Raw genomic sequence first — 22,383 nt, 5'->3', positions numbered from 1 at the left:
CACCTGAGTGTGTTTTTAAAATTCCCTAATTGGGTACTATGTATTTTTATATTTAGGGGCATTCTTTATGAAAATATTCATCTAGTGAATCACTACTGTGAGCCTAAATCAGTCATTGAGCATGGGGTTTGTAAGATATAGAATCCAATCTCTAAAATGTATACATTTATTTTTAAAAAAACACATGGGCAATTTATCCATGCAAGGAACAAAAGTTGGTTGTGGTTGAGGTAGGTGTGTGTGTGTGTGTGTGTGTGTGTGTGTGTGTGTATGTGTGTGTGTGTGTATGTGTGTGTGTCCTACTTTTATGGCCAAAGTAGCCAACTGCTCATATAACACTGGATAGAGCCCTCTGATCATCTGACCAACATGATGGAAGGAAAAGGCTCTACCATTTGGTATGTTCAACAAAAGTTGGACATAAACTTGTCAGAGAATGCCTTTGTTGTGTTCAGGTCACGGATGGAGAAGTGTGTGTGTGTATTTGTGTATGTGTATGTGTTGCGCTAGAGATCAAATTGAGGGCTTCACACATGCTAGTCAAGTGCTTAATGATTGAGCTGTACCCTTACCAAGGTTCTGAAGTTTCCTGACCCACCATCTATGGTGTAAGTTCCCTATGGTAGTTTAGCAACAACTGGGCCAGAGCTCTGGATTGTTGATCTTTATTTAGTATTTGCCTCGTGATCTTTATGTAGTATTTGCCTCACAAACAAACCAGCACAGAACTGGCTGGGAAATGACATAATATAGAACTTAAATGGTACACCAAAGACTTCAGATGAAATAGTGATACAGACTTAAGTAATCAGAAGAGCTGTGAGGAGGTTCCAGTATTTAGCGAGACTCAAAGTTCTGCTACAATCCTTGTAGAGTAAAAGGGGGTTCCTTTGGATCACAGGTTTTAGACTCCATAGCTCCAATATGCTCAGGCCACTAAAGAGAAAACTCAGAATACTTGAAGCACACAACGGCCCGCATTTTGAAACATGTGGATGCTATTAGAGGAAGGTTTTAGATTTCAGCAAAACTGTAATCCTGAGAAAAAGCTATGCACTTCTAAGGGATTCTATGACGCCTGTTCTGTAAATGAGAATGCCTGAAAAGCCATGTGGTTGCTGCTTTGCAAACCAAAGAGGGCTTTGGGCAGACTGTGGAGAGGACAGATCTGTAAGGACTCACCACAGTTCCTACCAGTCTGCAGAGCTGCTGGGCAGCCTGGTCTGTAAACACAGCTAAGCACATACACTCTCCCCAGGAAGAAAAGCCAAACAGTGCTACATGCAGCCCCAGACACAGCCGGGTGCAATCAGGCTCTAGGGAATGTGTGGGCTCATGGATCCCTTTGTGGGATACTAGTATGTCGTCTTTTCTCACATAGGATTCCTGGAGATGAAGAGAGTCAGATGCCCGTGTGTCTCCCACACTGCCTTGCTTTGGGACAAGGCTTGGGGAAGAGGCAGGAAATGGTTGTCCCTATCCTGAAACCACATAGATGCAAGTATCTGTTTGTCCTACGTATATCATCATCCTAACAACATGGTGGTTTTCTAAGGGAGAATGGTGTGTCCTTTTCCCAAAGCCCCAAAAGGCCTTCCTACTTATTACTACAATTAAACATGATTAAAACTAACCAAAAGGAAAAAAAAGCAAAAGGAAAGCAGAGCATTGAGACTAACGTGTGTGTGTGTGTGTGTGTGTGTGTGTGTGTGTGTGTGTGTGTGTGTGTGTGTGTGTGTGTGTGTGTGTGTGTGTGTGTGTGTGTGTGTGTGTGTGTGTGTGTGTGTGTGTGTGTGTGTGTGTGTGTGTACCTGGACAAAGCCACATGTATTTCTCTTCCTGCTGAATTCCAGGATGTGTGGATAGTCCTGGTGGGTTTCCCACAAAGTGTGTAGATCCATGGTAGGGAAAAGTCATGAGGGAACAGAACAGGTAAAAGGATAACAGAGCCCATTTCTGTGTGTGCATAGTGGGAGAGAGCATGGGGATATTCGTTACTCAGCTTGCACTGACAATGCTCAAAGAGGGCTGGGGAGGGCTGGGATTCCAGGAAGCACAGTCCTCTCATAGGAAAACCAAGGATTGATGAACTTGGGTTAGAGGACATTAAAAGACACATTCTTAGAATCACAATACATTTAAGTTCTCTCCATGGGAAATGCCTGGGTGATATGTACCTGGAGCTGGTGGACTTTTGTATTCAAGCTCACACTGAAACTCACTGGTGGAGGGGAAGGGGAGTGAAATCTCATCCTCAGGGTCTGTCTGGTCCCAGGGATATATAAAGAAAAATTAATACAAGCCCTGATTTGTTCTCAGGTAGACTGCCAGCTCACAGGAGAGGCCTACTTAGTGTTGCTTCTCAAGGTTCAAGCATCAGGGGACTTGCTTGGTATCATTCCTGACTGATGTGTAAGGAGGAGGGATTTTTTTTCTCCCAGACACAGGGCAGGAACAAGAAAGAACTTGAACTACTAAGGGAAACTGAAGGCAAACTATTTGCGTTTTCCCCCACTGTACTTTAACACTGAGCAGATATCCTTTTGTAAACTGAAAAGAAAACTAATGCTGTATGTACGTATGTATCTTTTGCAAATACTGGGATTTGAACTCAGGGCCTCAGTGCTATCCCTGAGTTATTGTTCAAGGATAGTACATTACCAATTGAGCCACAGCTCCATTTCTGGCTATTTCTGCCCTTTTCCTGCCCTTGCTGGCTTTGAACCTTGATCCTTGGGATCTCAGCCTCATGAGTAGCTAAGATTATAGGCATGAGCTAATAAATAACAGCACTGGGCTGTGCTGTTTTTATTTTTAAACCCTTTTCTTTAAAGATAAAAACAAAAGCCAAGCGTTATTGCACTGATGTGGTCACAGGTTATTTTTCTGGTGATGGAAATATTTGCTAATAAGTTTACAATTTCCTTTGGGAATCAGAGAAAACATTACTTTTGAAAAATGATGTTTATTCTATTGCATGGTATTTTTATTGTCTCTACTGGGTCTTGTGAAGTATTTATTTATGGCAGAGCTGTATTTTCTCTTTTTACTTCCTGTCTCCCAAACTTTTGTATGCTTTTTTTTTTCCTTTTTCTTTTGTGACAGTATTGGGACTTAAATTCAGGGCTTCATGCTTGACTTTTTCTGCTCCAGGCTGGTGCTCTACCATTTGAGCCATAGCTCCATTCCCTGACCTTTTGCTGGTTAATTGGAGGTAAGAGTCTTATGGACTTTTGTACTCTGGCTAGCTTTGAACCACCATCTTCAGATCTCAGTCTCTTGAGTAGCTAGGATTAGAGGTGTGAGTCAATCAACAGCAGGCCTGATTCCCAAATTTTCTTTTCTTTTCTTTTTTTTTTTCGGGGGGGTGGGGGGGAGTCCGGTTGTGGGGCCTGAACTCTGGGCCTGGGCACTGTCCCTCAGTTCTTCAGCTCAAGGCTAGCGCTCTACCACTTGAGCCACAGCACCACTTCCGGCTTTTTTTCTCTTTGCTTATGTGGTGCTGAGGAATTGAACCCAGGGCCTCAGGCATGCAAGGCAAGTGCTTTACCACTGAGCCGCCTTCCCAGCCTGATTCCCAAATTTTCTATACCAAATACATATTACTTTCGTAATCAACAAAAAGTCCTCTATATTTCTTTTAAATAAAAAAAATTAACACTGAAATTACCCATTAAAATATCATAAAAGTAGCCAGGTGCTTGGGGCTCATATCTGTACTTTAGCTAACCAGGATGAAATCTGAGAGTAGTGGTTCAAAGTCAGCCTGGGCAGTAGTCTGTGAACCTCACAACTCCAATTAACCAGAAAAACAAAACAAAATGTGGAATGTGGAGCGCACACACACACACACACACACACACACACACACACACACACACACACACACACACACACACACACACACACACACACACACACACACACACACACACACACACACACACACACACACACACACACACACACACACACACACACCCTTGGAGTTAGAGGTAGTGGCTGTTGACCACTTTATGTTTCCTCAAGGTTTTCTCAGTTATAAAAATGAAACAAAAACCCACCAGATCCCTCGGACTTTTCCCAAGTGTATCCATTACCTTCTCCATGTAATAAGGAGGGGTCTAGGAGCTCCATCATGTACTCGATTTCAGTGTCCAACTCAAGCATGTCACACTGAGCTATGACATAGGTCAGGACTGGTAAGAAGTCATCAGCGCCGTACATCCTCCCTGGCAAGAGGAAGAAAGGGCGGGACAGGAATATTTTTTAAAATCAGCTTTTCTTTCTTTCACATCCTACTTGCTGCTTTTATTAGATAGCAAGGAGTCACTCTGGGGGAAATGAGCTATTTATAAACAGATGTGGGTGTTTCTGGAATCTTGTGTAGTCCTTGACTCTTTCAGCTGCTAAAAGGAAAGACAAGCTCTCTGTCACCACTCCAGATTTTCTCTCTACTTTGTTCTTTCTTTTCCCTTTTTCTCGGGGCCTTGAACTTGCAAGGCAGATTCTCTATCACTTGAACTATCTCTCTAGTCACTGTTTTGCATTAGTTATTTTCAAGTAGCATCTCATTTTATACCCAGTACTGGCTTAGACTGTGATCCCAATGTTATGATCTGCATACCATTATGTATGTGAACAGAGTATCTTTAAATATTTTTAACTCATAGCAAGTCATATGTGTTAATAATATACTCATGTTAATTCTTTTTATTTATTTATTCTTTGTCTTTTCCACTTCCTAATATGTTCATTGTTGATGTGTCATTTCCTATTGGTTTCTGTGCACATTAATCATCTAAGGACAAGATCAAACACAACCTGGAAAAAAAATAACTTTCATGCTTTACTTAATGTGAGCACACTTAACTATGCCAAATCAGATCATTTTAATTAGTATACAAAGTGGGTTAGTAACATGTGGCATTTTTTTTTTAGTTCTTCTAGTTTTCTTTACAATAGTAGTTTTCAACTGGATGTGATTTTGTTTGCCCAGGGTACACTTGACACTGTCTAGAGACATTTTTCATTGTCACACTGGAGGCTGAGTGTGCAAATGGCATCCAGGATGCAGCTCAGCATACCATAGGAAGTCAGACACTCCCACAAGAAAGATTATCCTGTCTAAAGTGGGGCTAGTATGTAGGTTGAGAAGAATGTGATCCTGTGCATAAGTTATTTGGGGGACTTCATTTTTTGGGGGGGGGTCCGGTTGTGGGGCCTGAACTCTGGGCCTGGGTGCTGTCCCTCAGCTCTTCAGCTCAAGGCTAGTGCTCTACCACTTGAGCCACAGTGCCACTTCCGGCTTTTTTTTCTGCTTATGTGGTGCTGAGGAATCGAACCCAGGGCCTCAGGCATGCAAGGCAAGCGCTCTACCACTGAGCCACCTTCCCAGCCCCAGGACTTCATTTTTGACTGGGTTTCACTATGTAACTCAGGCAGGCTGATTCTTGTTATATAGCCCAGGCTGGCCTCAAACTCACAATCCTCCTGTCTTTGCCTCCAGACTGCTAGGATTATAGGTATGTGTTACCACACTCAGCTTATTTGGGGAAATTGAATTCATGAACTTTAAAAGATATATATTTCTGTATGTGAATTATGCTTGCGAATTTCAGAGGTCATATTCATATTCATTACCAGTTCAAGAGTTCCAGTTTTGCCGGGGCACTCATGGCTCACATGTGTAATACTAGCTATTCAGCAAGCTGTGATCTAAGCATCAGCTTGAGTAAGCCAGCCTGAGCATAAAAGTCTTAAAACTCTTCATCGCCAATTTATCACCAAAAGGTCTGAGTGGAACTGTGGTAGAGTGCTGGCCTTCAATGAAAAAGCTAAAGGACAGTGCCCAGGCCCTGAATGTGTCCAACACTTGGAGTATACATGCATTAATGTGTGTGTGCGCAAGCGCGCGTGCATACACACACACACACACACACACACACACACACACACACACACACACACACACACACACACACACACACACACACACACAGTGTTCCAGTTCTATGGTTCTTTCTTGGTAATTTGCAACCTGAACACACCTTCCTATTTAACCAGTGGTTAATAGAGTCAAAGGTTTTCTCTGTTGTTCTGCATTGTCATTCAGAAGAAAACGCTGGTAATTGTCCTTGGGATTACAAACTCAGGGATGACCTGGGAGGGAGCAAGTGCTCAATCCTCTCTAAGAGGCATGAGAACTCCTGCACCTACCAGAGACAGCAAGGGGAAATCCCACAGCTTACTTTCCTTACTTTGGAAACCTCTGGTGAATTTCTATTATATTGCTCGTGCTTGTATCAGCAAGGGCAGGCAGTGACAGGGTTAATGAATCCTCATTATCACAAAAGGCTCTGAGTTTCTGGAACATGCTGCAGATCAGCCACACAAACACTGGTGATGCCTAATACGTCCATCACACTTGGGACTATGCACACCTTGTCCACATTCAGTCCCATTTATGACCGGAAGGGTCACCTACAGCTACAGATGCAGAATATAGTGCATGCTAACATAGCTGAAGTCCCTCATTTGTGGAGAGATGGTTGGAACTAAGCTCCTACCACTTCCTAGACAGATGCTTTTCCTGCTGATACGTACCTAAAATCCTGGTTTTTGCTGGTTATTCTTGAGATAGGGTCTCACTTCATGCCTGGACAACTGTCTGGGTTCCATGTTCCTATGTATGCTAAGCTTCACAGGAACTAGGATTATAGGCATGCACTAGTGAAGCCAGTTCTTCCTTGTGAAGGGGGTCTCTCAAACGTTTCTATCCAGGCTAGAACTGTCCTCTTCCCAATCTCACCCTCCCAAGTAGGATTACAGATATGAGTCACCAGTGCTCAGCTGGAAGGAGGATTAGAACTTAGATCCCAGTGACTGAATTCACCACTACCCAAAACTAAATATTTTATTAAATCAGCATCCTATAAAACTCTTCTGACCTCTGTCCACTTATATTTATTATGCTCTAAGCTGCTACTTGTGACTCCTCTGGCAGATACTAGAGTGACCCTTGTGTTACACTTGTATGATGGAGCTGCTGGGTAAAATCAAGAAAGGTTGGGGAGGAGATGTGTAGGGACTTACAGCTGGCAGGTAGTGGCCCAGGGCTGGATGTGAGCAGCCTTACCTGAGTTGTTCTCCATGACAGTGTAAATGAGTTTGCAGACCCTCAGCAGCAGCATGACCTTCTTTTCTGGAGAATACATCTTCTGCATGGTCATGAATTTGACTTTGATTTTCTCTACATCCACCAAATCGGGTGTGGGGGCAAAGACTCCCAGCTCCTGTGGATTCCTCTGTCGCACCAGCTGCAAGTTCTCCTTGAGTTGTTTCCAGGAGCCATCAGCCATGTGGAAGTCTTTCAACATGGCTTCCACATGCCCTTTAAGGGGCTTCAGGATACACTTGTGCATGGCTTTTTCTAATACCACATCTGCCAAAAAAAAAAAAAATGCATCTACTGTGACCATTGTCTGAAGAAAGCAGAAACATCTGCTTTCCCAGAATGCACAGCTGTAATTCTCTGCACTGGTTAAAGGAGATGTAGACAAGTAAGAACTTAGCCCCAAAAGACAATGCCAACCAGCAATACAACTCATGCCAACTTTTATTTTTTTTTTACTATGAGCCAGGAAAAGTCAATTTTTGCCAATAGTGCTTCACTATAATCAATACAATTAATCACATTTATTTTATTTTTACTCTCCCCCAATAAATACAAGCAAATCTTCTATAAGATATTCTTTTGACCCCCTGTTCTTTCTTGTTGACAGGAAAGTATGTATGTTATCTAAAACGAAGTATTTTTCTAACAGCAAGAGTCAAATATCCCTTGAAGATAGATTCTGAAGAAATAAATGCAATGTGATCTTGGATTGAATTTTTATTTTCTTTGCTATAAGGGATATCAGTGGAGCATTACATGAAACTGAATGACGTCTTCAGGTCAGATAATAAGTGTTAAATTGACTTTAAGGTTTATTTTGTGGGTTTGGTACTTATTGTATTTAGGAAAAAAGGATATAATGTCTGGAACTTACAGTGTGTGTGCTTGTGCCTGTGCATGTATTATGGGTGTAAACAAAGAGAAAAGAGAATGAAGTAAATGTGGCAAAGGGCAAAAATTTAGGAAACTGGGGTGAAGGTTAGCCTAGCTAGTTCTGTGTATTATTTGTGTAACTTTCTTGTAGTCTGAGATGATTTCAAAATTAGAAGTTAAAAAATGTCAAGTGTGTCTCTGTTCAGACTTGTGGGCAGTATTCTTCTTCCCTTCTCCTTCGAATGCTTTCCCAACAGAGCAGTGTCTTAGTTAATACTAAAATGGCTTAGCGCCATAAATCTGGAGATCTAAGCTGAAAATAACTTATCCAATGATAACGCTCTGCATTTTCAATACAAGCTTTTTCATCTCATGCTCACACATTCTCGTCAAAGCAACTTGAGTCCTTCTGGGGCCACACCCTGATCTAGGACGCTTCAATGTGATTCCACTCTGGAAAACTATGGCTGTACACACTTATAAAACTGCAAGGAGTCTGGTTATTGTTCTGGCCTCTGGAATTCCAGACATTGGATCAGATCATATTGAATCTAAATTACTGTCTATTATTAGAAATCCACAGGAAAAAGAAGAGTAATCTAAGCCAGATGTACAAACACTGAAAACAATTTTCCTCTACCCTGAAGTCCTAACTAGGCCAAAAGTTACTGCTGATCCTATAGTGATTAGATTTCCCAGCTTGAGCCCTCTACTTCTATAGTCTATCTGGCAGAATTATATTTTTATTTTTGCCAGTCCTGGGGCTTGAAGTCAGGGCCTGGGCTCTGTCCCTGAGCCTCTCTATGCTCAAGGCTAGAGCCACATCTTTGAGCCACAGCTCCACTTCTGGCCTTATCCGAGTAGTTTATTGGAGATAAGAGTCCCAAGGACTTTCCTGCCCAGGCTGGCTTTGGACTGCGATCCTCAGATCTCTACTTCCTGTGTAGCTAGGATTACCAGTGTGAGCCACCAGTGCCTGGCTTTCTTTTTAAATACAGAATTAAATATGACTATAGAAATTAAGGTTGAAGAAAAAGAAGTTATAAATCAAGAGGATACTGGTGGCTTATACCGGTAATCCTAGCTACCCAGAAGGCGGAGATCTGAGGATTGCAGTTCAAAACCAGACTGGGCATAAAGTCCCTGAGACTTCCTTGATAAAGCAGCAAAAAGCCAGAAGTAGTGATGTAGATCAATGATAGGGCACCACCCTGAACAAAAAAAGTCAATTAGGTGCCTCAAGACCCTGAGTTCAAGCCCCAGGACTGAAACCAATAAAAGGGGGATGGGCAGAACAACATATTTGCTTTACATCTGGCATTGAAAGAGATTACTTAGTTTGACTGGTTGTTTTGTTCATAATCTTGTTGGGACTCATGGCATCTTTGATTTTACCCTACCTGAGTGTCATAATAGTTATGATAAATAATTGTAAATAATACTGAGTACACAGATGGGCTAAGTCTCATTCAAGTACATTATTTTGTCACCACTTTTTTTTGGGGGGTGGGGTGGGTGAGAGACCTGGGGCTTGAATTCAGGGAATGGGTGCTGTCTCTGAGCTTTTTTTGCTCAAGGCCAATGCTCTACCACTTGAGCTACAGGTCCACTTCCAGTTTTTTTTGCTAGTTAATTGGAGATTTTTGGTAGTTAAGAGTTTCACATACTTTTCCAACTGGTCTAGCTTTGAACCATAATCCTCAGATTTCAGCCTTCTGAATGGTAGGATTACAAATGTGAGCTGTTCTCTGTCACTTTTTTTTTTTTTGACAGTCCTGGGGCTTGAACTCAGTGCCTGGGCTCTGTCCCTTAGCCTCTCTGTGCTCAAGGCTAGCACTCTACCACATGAGCCACAGTACCACTTCTGGCTTTTTCTGTGTATGTGGTACTAAGGAATCGAACCTAGGGCTTCACACATGCTAGGCAAGCACTCTACCTCTAAGCCACACTCTCATTCCTCCTCAGTCACTTTGCATAATAATAATACTATATTTTTTAAAAAATTGAAATTCAGAAATGTCTAATGGCTTGCTTGAAGACACATGGCTACTTGAAAGAAACATGTATTCTGCTTTTCAAAGCAAATCTCCCTTCTTCCTTTCTTCTTCACCTTTCTTTTTCTTTTTTGGTGCTAGGAATTGAACCCAAGACCTTGCACATGCAAGTTATATACCACTGAGTTATATCCTCAGTCCGAAAGTTAATGATCTCTTTACATTAAAGTTCAAAGTGCTTTGTAAACATTTACTTTGTAAACATTTTGTTTGTTTATTTAATACAAAGTTTCATGAATATCTGTGACCTTTATCTTGGTAGAACAGTCTCCAAAGGGTGGGAACAAAAGTCATGTCAATCATTAATAAGAACTGTGCATGAATGCTCATAGCCATGTTATTCATTAATGCTACAAATTGGACTCAATGCCCTGTACAAAAGAATGGATTCAAGGGAAACACTGTACAATGGAATACTACAATGGGATTCAGACTATGAAACATTCAATGAAGATCTGCATCACTGCTCCAAATGCATGGGCAAAGCTTATAGACATGTGAGAGAAGTCAGATGTGAGCATCTCTACCGCAATTTATTCTTATAGAATCCAAGAGCGGACAAAATGTGACCTATAGGGTCAGAGTGGCTTTGGGGATGAACAAACTGGGAGGGAGCCAGGGACTCTTAGTGGGATGGAAATGTTCTATTCCTGGATCCAATGGTCACTACTTGGATAGACATAAGCTCAGCCATTACAATTTAGGCATTTTTGTGGATACAAATAAACATGCAAATATCAGAGAACAGAAAAAAACTTATAACCAGTGTGGGATTTTCAACTTGGACATGAAGAATAACTTTTATTTTCTGGTACAAGATACTTGGACTTAAACTTAGGGCTTGGGTGCTCTCCCTTATCTTCGTTGCTCAAGGCTAGCACTCTACTACTTTCAGCTTTTTGCTTGTTAATTGGAGATAAGAATTGAATGGACTTTTCTTCCCAGGCTGACTTCAAACTGAGATCCTCAGAGCTCAGCTTCCTGAGTAGCTAGGATTACAAGGCATGAGCCACCAGTGCCTGAGTAAGAGTAACTTTTAATTACAGAGAATGATTGGTCACCTCTGAACCCCAAACATTAACACAGATCACCTCCAAAAGGCCCTGAGATGCTCTCGAAAGATGACAATACCAGCAGTGGAGTGTATTCCCTTGTGCCACTCATCCTTGTGGCCAGAGATGAGCACTGGACTGGACTCCTGCACTCTACCCTTATGCATCCTGGAGCTGTGAGAATCCATTAGGAGGGTTGAAAGTAGCCCTAACTTCTGAGTGAGGCAGCAGCCCACTGTTTTACAACCCAAAATGTGGGGGGGGGGGGGAATTGCTGGTGAAGAAACAGAAGGAAAACATGAATAAATCCACTGTTTATAAATCCTTTAGCTTCTAATTAGCTGCCCTCCTCACCGATTTTTATCAGTCACTTAGCTAAGCAATAATGATTAGATACCTAGTATCTAATATGACTGATTCATGGTCACAATGATAGCAATCATTCATGTTACTTTTCAGGCAGGTAGCCTTGTCTAGCTCAGACTAGTAGAAACCAGTGACCCTTCACTGGGCCTGCCCAGTGTCCAGTATGTAACTTATTGATATCAGAAGGTTGGTCCAAAATCCTCACCACCTAGCATGGTAATGCGACCATATTGTGACATTTGTTCTGTGGGGGGCATGAAGCTTGACTATGGCCATGCAGACCGCTGACCAATTCACTTTCCTGTCTCTAATCACCTTCTCCCTCATCTCAATCCTGTTCCTTTATCCTTAAACTCTACCTTCGGGAGGTAGGTTTGAGACTTGAACTCCCATTTCTCCACGTTTAGTCACTTTGTGAATAGACTCTCTTTTCCATAACTTGTTGCTTCAATGACTGGCATACTGTGTGACAGGAAAAGCGGGCCTTGTTCTGTAGCAATGATTTCAGGAATGTAAGAAACAGAGGATCTTTCAGAATGAGGACTAGCTCAGACAAAAAAAAATAAATAAATAAGAAAGAACACTTCCATCTCCATTCTTATAGATTACACTTCTTGATTATGTTTCTAATCTCTGCTTTAATTCCAACAAAATGAGCCAAAATATTTTAACATAAGAACAATGACACTTTCCAAGGCATTTAGGTACTTTGGTTCTTGAAATCCTCAACAAACCCCAAGCAGGGAAAAGTATATTTTTTTCCACTTTACAGAGGAGGTAATTAAAACTCAAAGATGGATGTCAGGTAGCCATCAAGAGGGTAGCCAGGTTTCAAAAAGATATTTGTTTCCAAAGTTATGAAAGACAGATCAGTTTTGCTTATCCATGAACAAAGAAGTGTTGGCAAATACTGGAAACTAATAAAGAAAAATAAATATGGTGATACGGGGTTTTTCTTGAAGCTCATTAATGTCTATTCTATGTTTTTGATAACAAAATAATAGTAATTGGGCACTAATGTCTCATGCCTGTAATCTTAGCTATCTGGAAGGTCAAAACAGGAGGATCATGGTCCCAGGTCAGATAGGCATAAACATTCTGGAGACCCTTTCTCAAGTTGAGTGTAGTGATGTATACCTGTCATTTAAAGTTACAAAGGAGGCTGAGAGTGGGAGGATTATTATAAGCCAGCCTGGGCAGGAAAGTTAAGACCCCCCTTTCTCAATGGAGGGAAGCTAAACATGGTGGCACATGCCTGTTATCCTAGAAAGACAAGAGATCTAAAGTTAGGCAGATCTTGGCTCAGGCATGTACTGGGCAGGAAGTAAGACCCTATCTCAAAAGTAACCAGCAGAAACTGGGCTGGAGATGTGACTCAGTGGTAGAGCACCTGCTTAGCAAGTATGAGGCTAAGCATCACTCCAAAACAAAACAAAATACTAGTCATTTCAACTGTAACATTTTGAATTTTAGACATCAAACATTATCTGTTCTCTCTGAATGACCAAATAGAAACAAGTTTTCTGAAAGTGTGTATCTAAATCATACTGATTGCTCCCAAAGATCATCCATCCTGAAGTGAAAAGTAATAAAGACCCTGGCACTTACTTGGGGTCTGGCTGGCGTTGATGTTATTTTACAGTCATTGATAGGGAATATTCAATGTGTTGGCTCTAGAGCATTAAGAAAAGGAGACAGAGCAGATCTTTGGCCTTTATTCTTCCAGCTAACTGATGGCATAACTGCAAAGGTCAGAGAGCAGACAAAGAGGCACCACAAGCTCCAGTAACTCTGTGTGTGTGTGTGTGTGTGTGTGTGTGTGTGTGTGTGTGTGTGTGTGTGTATGTTTCCTGCTCATCCACTGCTGGCCAGGGAAATGAGACCCCCAGAGACAAAGATGAAATCTCCAGAGAGCACTTGTATTAAAAAGAGCATCAAGGGGCTGGGAAGGTGGCTCAAGTGGTAGAGCTCTTGCCTTGAGCTGAAGAGCTGAGGGATAGCACCCAGGCCCAGAGTTCAGGCCCCACGGACCCCCTCTATCCACCACCCCTTCCCCCCCCTCCCCGCCAAAAAAAAAAGAGCATCAAGAGCTACAGCAGCCAGCAGAGTGTGCTGAGCACAGGCCTATTGCCTGACCTTGACCAAGTCACTTAACTTCTCACTACCACTGTCTAGACTGTCACCCAAGTCACTGATTCTGGAATTTGCCCAAGACAGACTGGCAGTCTGAGTTGGTGATTGTTGGCACAATTAAAAAAAAATCACCAGTATTCTTCAGGGAATTCTAACAGTGCCCAGCCTAAAAAAACAACAACAACAAAAAAAAAAACAAAAACGCAATACACGTCCAGTATCTATTGTCTGAAACGCATGAGCCCAGTAGTGTTTCTGAAGGTTTTTGTTTGTGTTGGATTGTTCTTCTGAAATATTTGTATAGATTTTACTTACTGAAGAAGAGTCCTAACCTGAACATTCAAACTCTTAAACTTTTTGAGCATTTCAGATTTCAGATTTTCAGATCTGGCATGCTCAATCTATATCCAGAATGCCCAAGTTACACACTAAAATTACGATGATAAAAATAAAACCACGAGGCTAGATCTTAAGGTCTCTTGATTTAATCCAATTCTATATTTTAGATAAAAGTAAGATGGTGGAAATTAATACTAATGTTCGATAATATGAAAAGGGCTGCCTTCTGCAAGAAAATCAAATTGTTAAATGTAAACTTTGATCACTGCTGATTTTCACCTGTGCAGTTCCTAATCAAAGATTATCTACAGTATTCTGCTGACCTTTCTTTCAGCCAAAGAAGTAGGAACTAATGTCATTCTCTTGTTACAGATGGGAGGGTAGAATGACTTCTCTGACCTCTCTATGCAGAAAGGGTAAAACTAGATGATGCTTCTTTTGTTGTTGGTGGTGATAATATGCTAAGATATTTCCTTTAGTTCGTCATTGAAATAATAAGTATCCTGAGCCAAGAATTTGAGTGTGAGTGGTTAATTTGTGGGGCAATCCAAGGTAGTATTAGAAGGCACCAGCCAACCGGGTATGCTTTATTCTCACCATCAGTGATTGGAGCTCAGCTCTACTGGGAAATCTAAGCCACCATGCTATACCTACCTTGCTTAGAGAACCAATTGCTTCTAGAGGGCAGGGTGGACATTAATTTCCCAGCATTTCTCACTGTCCTGGGCAAGGTCTCTGTTAGCATGAGAAAGTCTCAAGCCAAATGTAGCAAGGGCTGGCCATTAGTCAGGTACTGACCACACTAGCAAGCAATGTCAATGGTCAGGGCACTGCAGTGTCCATGACACCTGTTCTGTGTGAAGAAATGGAGGTATGGAGACACTAGGAAACATGACCATGTTAGGAAACAGGCCCGTGTGACAGGTCAGCAGACTTCAAATCCAGTGGACCTGACTGAGCTCATCCTTCACCCACTACCCACTCCTGCCTTTCAATTGAGAAATTTCTGCATCTTGTCAAGACCGAGCTGGTAGTCAAGGGAAATGGAAATCAACTTCCTGAAAAGTCTTCATTTCACACTGGGCAATCACTTGCTTATCCTCCTTTACAAATCACTCAAAACCCAGACTACTTGGTGTGGAAGAGGCACTTGGCATAGATGCATAATCCAAATGGCCAGCTTGCTCCTTTGTGACATGGCGATCAGATACCCTTTCTTAGCCTCAACTCCCTCACAGTATAATGGGACCATTCACAGCTTGGAATTCAATAGTACTTATGGAGGGGTCACCTCACACTGTGAGCACCTATACTTACTGCAGTTGAGGTCAGCAAGCTAGCAAGCTGAAGCCATTGGTCCTTTCCTTGGAAGGAAATGGAGCCCAGGTTTAATGATTCGAGTCAGGGTTTTGTTTTGTTTTGCGGCCCACCCCTCTATTTCATTTGGTTAGATTGAAATGGGAACTGAAAACATACCAATGAATAAATATAGCCCTGTAGTTTCATGGTCACCAGAAAAACATTATCTTTCTCAGGCTTATCTATTTTTTTCTTAACTCATGTCTTTTATTCTTCTCAGCAACTCCCCGACATTGGTACAAAGGTTTAGGATCTGATCTGATGATGATCTCCTAGCTTTTCCTTCCCTTCCATATGCCTGATGTTTTGACACAGCCTCATTCTATCCTGACAGTGATCGGAGTTGACAGGCTGTCCTGTCACAGCCTGGAAATCACAATGGGGCTAGACATTTTGAGTGATTATGGGTCCTTTAGAGCTGTGAGAATTGAGACCAGGAGACAGCCCATCCTTATTTGGGATGCGAAAACACTGTGCAAGGTAAGGGTTGGGAGGATATGCAAGTGAAAGGTGGACTAATCACTAATGGATTCTTGTTGATTAACTATGGATACCCAGGTCATACTCTGAACTTGCTCAAGTCTCTCTATTCCTGGACCTGGCATCTTGGCCAATTACAGTGGATGTTAAGTGTCTGGTTTTTTGTTTGTTTTTGTTTTTTGGTCGGTAGTGGGTCTTGAACTCTGGGCCTGGGTGCTGTCCCTCAGCTCTTCAGCTCAAGGCTAGTACTCTACCACTTGAGCCACAGTGCCACTTCTCATTTTCTGGTGGTTAACTGCAAATAAGAGTCTCATGGACTTTCTTGGCCCGGCTGGCTTTGAACAGTGATCCTCAGATCTCAGCCTCCTGAGTAGCTAGGATTACAGGTGTGAGTAACCGGTGCCCAGCTACGAGTGTCAGTTTTGATTAGTTAGTCCCTAGGCTAGAGAAAACCTTAAATAGTTTGACTCTTACCCTGACTAGGATAATCTTTCTAGAATGTTCTCCACAACTTTAAGGTCTCAGACAGTTCCTAAGGGTCTTCTTCCTTGTCCCCCATCTTTATTTTTTCTCTCCCTCTCCAGGTCCCATAAGGATCCCATATTCTTGATGAAGTGCAGTGTGCCTTTTCTCAGACATTTAAATATCTGGGCATCTCTGCCCAGAAGGCCCTTCCCTCTGAGTCTTGACTCCTGTCTTTCCCAATGTAGATTCCAATGTCACCTACCCACCTACCTGACTCCCTCACTGGGCTCCTTCCAACTCCCTGCATCTTTAGTGTTTTTCTTGCCTCTGCCAAACACAGAATAAATTAGACTTGTCCTCTTGACTGAGTCCTGGGGGATGAAACGAGTCATCCGAAGGCCTCCAGTGCAAGCAAGTCTGACAGGTAGCATTTGCTCCAAGAGGACTGTTGAATTGGACAGAAAAACCTTCCATTGGTGCCTCCATGAAAATTAGGTTTCTTCTCACCCCTGCAGGACACAGATCTACACTTAGTTATGATATCACTGCTGTTCAGGACAGGCAGTGTCCTCTGTGTCTCAACAGGGCTGTCCTATAACCTGGATTTGCTTTAAGCATTGTCTACAAAGCACATGTTGGCTCCTAAACAATTCATAATAAAGAATGCTTTATCATTCTACGGAAGATCCCACTAGCCCAGCAAATATAGAACAAAATAGAGATGACAGGCACAGGGGTTGTGAGTTCCTTATATTTGTGCTCATTTTGGTGGGCTTCAATGAAGGCTGTCATGCAAAAGTAAAAGCATATAATCTTGGGACCAATTTCAGTGCTTTCTAGCAAAAGGCCAGTAAAAACAAAGGCAAATAACAAGAATAAACCAACTGCTCTACTGAAGAATTCCAAATAATTTAGGTAGATCACCTTTCCTCTGGAGGGGAGTGTAATTCTGTCCCTATCCTTCAAGTATGAGCGGCACTTTCCCAAACAGCAGGAAGAGGGAGGACATGGATCTTATATGGCAGAAATTTGGTAAATGTGGTCTTGACAGTGAGCAACATCATTGGGAAGCCTTGTGGATGCCAGGTGCCATTGGTATGGTCTAACTTCACCTCTGTGGTCAGCATTAACTATCAACCAGGACAGGTGTAGGAAAAGGCCCATTGCACATGTGGGTTCAGTCCTATTTGCATTATGGCTTGATCTTGCTAAACGTCTGTTTCCTCATCTATGAAAATGAGGACAACAAATGGGACATGAGGAAGATTAAAGGGATGCTACACATGTAAGTATTCAGTTCAGTCTACCCACATCTGTGGGTCTGCATCCATGGGCCCTGCATCTATGCATTCAATTAACTCCTGACTGAAAATATTGAGAGGGAGGGGGGAAGAGGACAATAAAAGTACAAATAAAAATGTAGAATAACAAGTTTGCATATGTATAACTTACATTTGGTATTATAAGTAATCTAGAGATTCTTTGAAGTATTCAGGAAGATGTTTATGAGTTATATACAGATAGTTATTTTATTCAAGGGTCCTGAACATCCTTGAATTTTGATATCCTAAGGGGACTTGGAACCAATTCCCCATTGCTTAAGAATGACTGCACCATGTAGTATTGACTCTTACTCTACCTAGGAGTTGGCCTTAGGCCTTGAAAATAACTAAGAGCCTCCAAAGTGAGCATTATATTGAGAGGAGTACTCAGGGCTGGGACCTGTTGAGAGACAAGCATGTGAGGGGGTCAGACCTGAGGGCTAGTGAGGGCTATGCCGATGTAACATGGGTTCACTAAGAACCACTGTTTTGGCAGAGACGAATGGTAAAGATGCCTCAAGCTCTAGCCAATCTCAGCATCACTCAACCAATACAACATCTTTAGTGCCTACCCCTAGTTATATTCCTCAATTTTGACATGAATTCCTCTTTTCTCTGGTATCTTTCCTGCCTAGGAATCAGGAAGAGTCTAGATTATGTTAGGAAACAATCTAGCTTAACCACAACTTGTTTTGTGATGCCCATGCTGTCCCTACAGGGGTACAGAGCTCCTTTATGTACACTCTGCACAGGGGCTCTGTGCATTGCTGGCTGACAACTCCCCGGGTGGGTTGCATGAAGATGGGACATGGTGGGAAAAGTAAAGTGCTTCTGATGTGGTCTTCAGTCTGTTTTTGCTGATTTTCAGAGACATTAGGGTATTCTTTTTATCCATTGTTAACTGTAGGAAGGCAGTTGCTAAGTCATGTGTCTAGATCAGAAGTCAGAAGATTCAAGGTTTTAATTACCATTTGTCACTAATATTCCTCTCTGGCTACATCTCCAAAAGAGTTCTTTAAAAAAAAAAAAAAAAAAAAGGAGAGGGGGGAATAGGGAGAGTGGAGGACTAGTGGCTCATGCCTGTAATCCTAGCTATTCAGGAGGCTCACATCTGAGAACTGTGATTCCAAGCCAGCATGGGCAGGAAATGTCCATGCTACTTTTATCTCCAATTAACTACCCCCACCCCCCCCAAAAAAGCTGGAAGTGAAATGGCCCTGTGGCTCGAATGGTAAGAGCACTAGCTTTGAGTAAATAAAGCTCAAGGATAGCACCTGGGTTCAAGCAGCAGGACTGGCACAAAAAAATATAAATTAAATTAAAACAATAAAATAAAAGGGCAGATAATTGAGGTCCCTGGAGCTAAACTGTAAATTTAAAAAATTTTAAATAAATCACATCAGATATTGGAACCTGAACCAGACTTAAACACTCAATAAAACCAACCAACTAGTCACATAACAATGATCTAAATTAAAGAAGTTATAACTCTTAGGAAATCACATCAAACTCTTTCACTTTCCCCTCCCTTTTAAGCAAGGGACAGTATTTTATTAGAATGCCTGGGCTGGCCTCGAAGTCCTGGGCTCAAGTATTTTCCTGAGTTAGCCTCCTGAGTAGCGGGAATTACAGGTGTATACCAATATGTTTTGTTCTTAATGCCATCTATTTTCTTTCTTTCTTTCTTTCTTTCTTTCTTTCTTTCTTTCTTTCTTTCTTTCTTTCTTTCTTTCTTTCTTTCTTTCTTTCTTTCTTTCTTTCTTTCTTTCTTTCTTTCTTTCTTTTTTTGGTCGGTTGTGGGGCTTGGGCTTGCATTCTGGGCCTGGGCGCTGTCCCTGAGCTCTTTAGCTCAAGACTAGCGCTCTACCACTTGAGCCACAGCCCCACTTCCAATTCCATCTCTTGTTAATGCATACTTTATTCTCTGGTTTCACCACATTTACAGCATCATTTCTCTATTGAAAACCAAAATACAGAGCTGGGCACCAGTGACTCACACATGCAATCCTAGCTACTCAGTCAGCTGACATATGAGGATCATGGTTCAGAGGCAGCCTGCGCAGGAAAGTCTGTGGAGAGTCTTATTTCTAATAAACTACTCAGAAAATGCTGGAAGTGGCGCTGTGGCTCAACGTGGTAGAGTGCTAGCCTTGAGGACAGTGCCCAAGCCCTGAGTTCAAGCACCAGGACTGGAAAAAACAAAAACAAAAAACCAAAATCACAGAAGTAGAGGAGTATTTCAAGTGGTAGATTGATAGTCTTGAGCAAAAATGCCAAGTGAGCACAAGGACCTGAGTACAAGCTGCAGTGCCAGTATAAAACCAAAACAAAACACACTTGTTGTGGGCAAATTAATGATTTCTTTGAAATATATGGGAATTGAGTTTAATTCTACTTCTTCAAATAATTAAAATGCTCTTTGGAGAAAACACACATATTAGTTTACAGCAACTAAAGAAAAAATAGTTTGTCTTGGATTTTTTTTTGTTTTTTATTTTTACTGTTGACATTTAGGAATGTGAACAGTTGGCTGTTTCAGATCACTACTGAGACTCTGCTGTGAATCATGTAAAATAGAAAATTTGTGATTACTAACATTTTTTGTTTTTCTTGAATCAAGTTTGAAAACAAGAGGGATTTCTTAAGATTGATTTCAAATTAGAAATAAAAAATTTAAATTGTTTAAACAGGGATACAGGTGGACCCATTGCTACAATGAGATGTACAAGATGTATGTCAAAAAATGAACTTTACAACTTTGGGGGGGGGGGGTGGAGGGGGGATGGAAAGTGAAGGGGAAACAAAGGAGGAGGCAACAATGCTTGATAAGAAATGTACTCATTACCTTGCTCATGTAATTGTAACCTCTCTGTATGACATTTTCACAAGAAAAAACAATGTAATACAAGCAAAAAAAAAAAGAAATGAAAAAATTATAAAAATAAAACAACCGCAGTATTTGCACAAAAGGAGATACTGTTACCAGGAATGTTGGCTAAATTTCCCCTACTGGTTAAAAAAAAGCCAAACCAAGGAAGGTATGATATGAAAGCCCACCAATGAAGACCAAATGTTGAGGTAATAAGTAATGTCACAAACACTTATACCCCACAGTAATGAGTCTAACTCACTCTCTCCATGAAGGAACTGACCCCAGAGCCTTTTGTAGGGCCCCAAAACTATGTATGCTTCTGGTTAAAACACTGGTTTATTCCTTCACATACTACTTTGGAGGTGGGGGTGACAGCTGTCCAGGGGTAATCTGAGTCGTGGCTCAGGACAGAAGAAAGAGCTGGGTCACACAGAAACTGGTCCATATCTCACCCTCACTGACTTCATTCTCTAACCAGGACACCAAGCTGGTATCAGACCATTAACAAGAATCTCAAAATGGCAGGACTTTTGCGCAGAAGTACTCCCAAAGGACAATCTAACTAAAGACAAAACTCTCTACCGTAGGACATAACCACTACCATGGCAGTTTTAATTTCTGAGCTTGATTCGCGAGGACATGAGCAGTACATGAGATTGAATTAGAACAATTTTCCCTCCTTGTCTTTCCTTTCTGCAATGGAAGAAACACCTTTTGAAAAAGACAAAATAGCACCATCTCCATACATGAAAGAGATCTATCTGCATGTATTCAAAAGGTCATTTCTCACCTATGAATAGCTGTGCTTTCATTCTGTGAGGACTTAACTCCACTAAATGCTGAGTCCTACTTGCTTGACTTCAAAATGGAGGTTGAGGAAATCGGTCTAGGCTTTAAGCTAGAATTCCTGTCTCCTTGTTCAGAGCCAGGTCCTCCAAAAATGGTGGAAACGGAAGACAGGACTAGCTTTCTTTTAGAACAGAGAAATCCCACTGACATTCTTAGAAAGCCTACAAGCATTTGTAGACACCTGTTCTGAGCCAGTTGGAGGCTTGAGATTCTGGAGATAACATTCAGAGGAAAGACTCTGGTGTTTTCCCAGTGAGACTTGGTAGGAATGAGCTGAGATGAATTGAATGCTTCCCTATGTGCCCTAGCAGCACCCACTGATCCAAATTCTATACATCTTGGCCTTTTGTTGACACCTTAACAGTATTTAAAGAAATATATGAGTCTCAAAGGTGCCAATGTGTTTACAGTAAGTGTGTATGTGTGTGTGTGTGTGTGTGTGTGTGTGTGTGTGTGTGTGTATGCCAGTCCTGAAGCTTGAACTCAGGGCTTGGGCATGGTCCCAGAGCTTTTGTGCTCAAGGTTAGTGCTCTGCCACTTGAGCCACAGCTCTACTTCTGGCTTTTTTGGTCGTTTATTGGAGTTAAGAGTCTCACAGACTTTACTTGCCCAGGCTGGCTTTGAACTGCAATCGTCAGATCTCAGTCTCTGGAGTACCTGGATTACACCAGCATCTGGCTTACAACACAACACTTTTCTAAGTGAGCCTTTTATTTAGGAATATGTAAGACAGACAACTAGAATGTTCTTGTCAGTCTGAATCTAGTAACTCGCTCTCTAATAAGGAGACTGGCTTTCGAATAATTAGGGTCACATTTTCCTTCCCTGTGATGGGTCGGCCTCTGTTCCCCTGATCTTCCCCTTACTTTCACAAGCCCAGCACTTTCACTATACTTTCAAAATAGAATGGTGTTTCATCAGCGAACAACAGGACAAACTGCCTGCTTAATGCAAAGTTAGGGTGACACTGATCAAGATGCACTGTACTCATAAATTGATATGCTGAATTGAAATACCTTTGTATAACTACTTACAGATAAAA

General features: G+C 41.7%; 1 protein-coding gene across 3 annotated transcripts in view; it reads right to left on the bottom strand.

Annotated features, from left to right (window-relative positions):
* Rin2 (Ras and Rab interactor 2) overlaps positions 1-22,383 on the bottom strand; it is a 193,014-nt gene that overhangs the window by 7,017 nt on the left and 163,614 nt on the right. For all 3 annotated transcript variants that reach the window (XM_042666467.1, XM_042666468.1, XM_042666469.1), the window contains 2 exons: positions 7,139-7,444; positions 4,101-4,232 (listed from right to left, as the gene is read on the bottom strand). In XM_042666467.1, coding sequence (XP_042522401.1) covers positions 4,101-4,232; positions 7,139-7,444 — 438 coding nt within the window. The remainder of the gene's footprint in view (positions 1-4,100; positions 4,233-7,138; positions 7,445-22,383) is intronic.

This window comes from Dipodomys spectabilis, unplaced genomic scaffold (assembly GCF_019054845.1).
Source record: "Dipodomys spectabilis isolate Male_0828 unplaced genomic scaffold, ASM1905484v1 ptg000365l, whole genome shotgun sequence".
NCBI classification, from domain to species: Eukaryota; Metazoa; Chordata; class Mammalia; order Rodentia; family Heteromyidae; genus Dipodomys; species Dipodomys spectabilis.
This window is presented reverse-complemented; position numbering and strand designations above follow the sequence as displayed.